The following is a 4,136-nucleotide window of genomic DNA, read 5'->3' as shown; positions in this document are numbered from 1 at the left end:
CTGCATGCCTTCCCGTTACGGTTGAGCCAGCTGTCCTTTCCTCGCAAGCGGACTCTACGAAGTCTCTCGTGGCATGAACTATATTGATAATTTCCATATTTGGCCTTCTCTTGCCATAATGGCCACCGCCGCATCTGTCTAGTCGTCCAGCTCCCGTGATGAGAACCCAAGCTTTTACCGGAAACACCAGGAATGCGGTCCCGGACGCAAAAACCGACACCGGTCAAGCCCGGTCGGTGTCGTGTAGATCTTGTTGTGCCAGCTGTAAGCATCTCGTTTTTAGGTTCGGGCAAACCACTTCCTCCCAACAGCTGTCCCACCCCCTGTCCTACTTGTCCACGCCACAATTTGCGAGGTAGTCCGCCAACCCGTTCGCCTTACGCCTTACCGCATGAAATACTAAGCCTTTCATTCCAGCCATTAGTTCTGCGATATTCTCCGTCACCTTGGCGAGCCACCAATGTTTTGTTGCTTTGTTCGCCTTAGTTCCTCCCTGAATTCTCTTAGCTGTTGATATAACCAGTGATGAATCCCCTTCCACAATTACATTGCAGATTTGTAGGGATTTTAAAATTCTCAAACCATGCTCGAGCGCTGCAAATTCCATCTCATTATTTGTGCTTTCCCCAAGCGCTCTGTAATATATGTGCAGAATTTCTCCATGCTGGTTACGTAATGCACCTCCAATTCCTGCCATGCTGGGATTGCCTCTCGAGGCCCCATCAAAATTTAGTTTCAATCCACCTTTCGGCGGCCTCTGCCATTTGTCGATCTGTGAGGATGGTTGCATTCTGTGTCTTGAAGCTGTGATGCTGCTGGTGGCTTCCAGACGAAAACACTTCAAAATGCGTAAGTCTTGAGCTGAAGGTTTCTCGTTGCAGTCCTTTTTGCATTTCGTTTGAATCAACTGTTGAATGTTAGTTATTATATTGTCTTTAGAGAACTCTATGTTCCTGTGTTCGTCTTGAAATATTCTGCGGTTACGTTCCTTCCAAATTGACCATAGTAGGAAGCCTGGAACAGACTTCCAGATGCTGTTGACTCTATGAATACTGGAGAAGTCTTTTCTCCAGTTCAGTATGGTTCTGTGAATGGATTCTCTATCCCGGTCAGAATTACTAAGAATTCCTTGCATCCAACTCCACAACTGATTTGCCCATTCACAAGCATTAAACAGGTGGTTTATAGATTCCTCTTCGACGAGGCACATAAGGCATCGTGAGGGTCCCCTGAAACCTTTCTTGCATAGGTTGTCCCAGGTTAAAGTCTTGTTTCGCATTAAAAGCCAGAGGAAGGTCCTGACTTTCGGCCAGAATAGGCTGTCCCAAACTTTGCTGCACCATGGCACGACTTCTACCTGTTCTTCCTTTTCCATTATATCCCTAGCCTCTTTTAATGAAAAATTACCATTACCTTTTAAACCCCATCTTAGCTTATCATCCTCCTTAGTTTTTCGAATCTTTCTTTTGATGATTCTCTCATCGAATTGCTGAAAACTTTCGTTGTTCTCCTCTGTACTTCCAGGATTTAAATTGATCCAATCCCTCCATATCGGATCCCTACTGCTTTGAGTCCAATATTGATTGACTTTGTAACGACCCTCATTTTGACTTGTTCTCTTGAGGAGAGAAAGCTCTGGGGTATCCAGTTTAGGGAATTGCTGCCATGCATCTTCCCAGAACATGGCAAGCCTTCCATTGCGAATCTCCCAAAAGCTGTTCTCCTGTACTAAGCTCCTATTATTTCTGGCATGGTTCCATATTGACGATCCATCCGGGGCTTCCTGTAGTCTTATGAGATCCTGGGTGTCACAATCTGCAATGTATTTTTCCTTCCAGTGCCTCGCCCAAGGTAAATTGGGTTCTTTGATCCATTTCCACCATATCTTAGCTCCACAGGTTCTGTTGACCACAGACGGATCAACTAAGTTTAGCCGCCCCTTAGATTTTGGCTGGCAAAGTTTGTTCCAAGCTACCAACGCCCATTTCTTCTTATCCCCATTCCCATTCCATAAAAAGGATCTCTGTATGTTTATCATTTGTTGCAAAATACCCTTGGGAGCTGGAAGAATAGAAAGTAAATATTGCGGAATTGCCTGCAACACTGCCTTGGTTAAGATAAGTCTACCCGCCAGGTTTAGGGCTCTGTGCGTCCAGTGCCTGCACTTTTTCTCCATGTTGGCAAGAACCTTCTCCCAGTGAGTTTTCTGCCAAGGTTTCAGAGTCAGGGGGGCCCCTAGATATTTCGAAGGCAGGGAACCAATCCTGAATCCAAGAAGCTGGGATAAGTGAGCTTGAATTGCCGGATGAGTGTTGAAAAAGAAAATTGTGGATTTGGAAAAATTAATCTCCATGCCAGAGGCTTGGCTAAAGAGATCAAGGATGCCCCTAAAAGCCATAGCCTCCTTCACTGTGGGGGTACCATGTAACATAGTATCGTCCACGAACTGTTGATGTGTTATGGCTGGTAGCGATCTAATCGGTTGCAGACCTTTTATAGATCCTTCTGCTTTTTTCTTGGCTATCATTCTACTTAGTCCCTCCATTAGGATAACGAATAGGAAAGGGGATAGGGGATCCCCCTGTCTTATTCCCCACGAAGGAGTAAAAGGAGCTGAGGGAGCACCATTGACAAGGATTGAATATCTTGGAGATTTGATGAGCGCAAGTATCCATTTGATCCAGGTCCTGCAGAAACCGAATGCCTCCAAAACAGCTTCAAGGTATTTCCAGCTTACTTTGTCATATGCTTTTGATAAATCTAATTGCATTAGCATTCCTACTTCTTTTCTCGAATGAAGTGAGTGAATCATCTCCTGCACTAACAAGATGTTATCTAGAATTTGTCTACCCTCAATGTAACCTGACTGCTCTTCCGAAATGATACCAGGAAGAATCGACTTTAGTCTGTTAGCTATGACTTTTGAAATAATTTTATAGATAACATTACATAGGGCAATAGGTCTGAATTTATTAGGTGTCTTTGCTTCTTGAACCTTAGGAATGAGCGCTAAAAAGGTGGAGTTGAGGGATTTTAGAATAGTTCCTGAGCGTCTGGAATCCTCAACTACCTCCCATACCTCCTGCTTAACAGTGTTCCAACAAGCCTTGTAGAAGTTGATGGTGAATCCATCTGGACCTGGTGCTTTATCATTAGGCATACTCTGGATTGCTTCCTCCACCTCCTCCAGAGAGATTTCTCTGCAAAGGGCCCAATTTTGATATGAGGTAATGGATTTAGGAATGGCTGCTGTAAGTTCCTTGATGGCCTCCTCTCTATTTGTGGGCGGTTCCTGTGCAATTGAGCTGAAGTGATCCGAGAGCAGAGCAGATATATCATTGTGATTTTTTAATATCTCCCCTGCATTGTTTTTCAACTCAAGAATCCTGTTAGCACTTCTATGGTCTAGAGCCGACCTGTGAAAAAATTTCGTATTTTGCTCCCCCTCTTTGAGCCACTGGACTCTAGATTTCTGTTTCCAAAGTATCTCTTCTTGAATACATCTTCTGTGCCATTGCTGAGAAAGAACTTTTTCCTGTTCAAACGCTTCGTCACTGTGGTTGCCTGTTGCACCATCTCTGTGAATCTGTTCCAGTTTGTTCTCTAGAATGGCTTTCTCCTGGATTATATTTCCAAAAACCGTTCGGTTCCATTCTTTTATCTTTTCTTTGGTTGCTTTCAACCTCTTTTGTAGATTGAACATTTTGGATCCTCTTGCCTCCAAAGGTTCAGCCCACCATTTCTCAACCATCTTGAGGAAGTTAGGGTGGTCTAACCAGAATTTTTCAAATCTGAAAGGTTTATTCCTTGGAGTACCCTGAACTTCAACAATAAGCGAGATCGGCCAATGATCCGACCCACCACTGGGAAGGATATCTGATTCTGCTGTTATGCCCTCCATTATAATGCTTTCTGAGATTAAAAATCTATCTAAGCGAGAAGCTATCAGCCTATCTCCCCCCCTTCTGTTGTTCCAGGTAAACATGCCACTCTTGGGTTATATGTCTACCATTTTGACAATTTCAATGAAACTTGTAAAGGCTTCCGCGTCCCTATTAAGTTTCCTAAGACCCCCTTTTTTTTCCAGAAGGGTGGTTATCATATTGAAATCACCCCCCAATATACACTTAGACCTT

The 4,136-nt window shown here is 43.9% G+C and overlaps 1 protein-coding gene across 1 annotated transcript; it reads right to left on the bottom strand.

The window, feature by feature from the left end:
* Positions 1–328: 328 nt before the first annotated feature.
* LOC149226649 (uncharacterized) lies at positions 329–3,901 on the bottom strand. The gene has a single exon (XM_089380256.1). The coding sequence runs from the start codon at positions 3,899–3,901 to the stop codon at positions 329–331; it is 3,573 nt and encodes a 1,190-aa protein (XP_089236382.1).
* Between the last annotated feature and the right edge of the window lie 235 nt (positions 3,902–4,136).

This window comes from Pinus tabuliformis, chromosome J (genome assembly GCF_031772625.1).
Source record: "Pinus tabuliformis cultivar Carrire ecotype Pingquan chromosome J, CPIR1, whole genome shotgun sequence".
Lineage (NCBI taxonomy): Eukaryota > Viridiplantae > Streptophyta > Pinopsida > Pinales > Pinaceae > Pinus > Pinus tabuliformis.
This window is presented reverse-complemented; position numbering and strand designations above follow the sequence as displayed.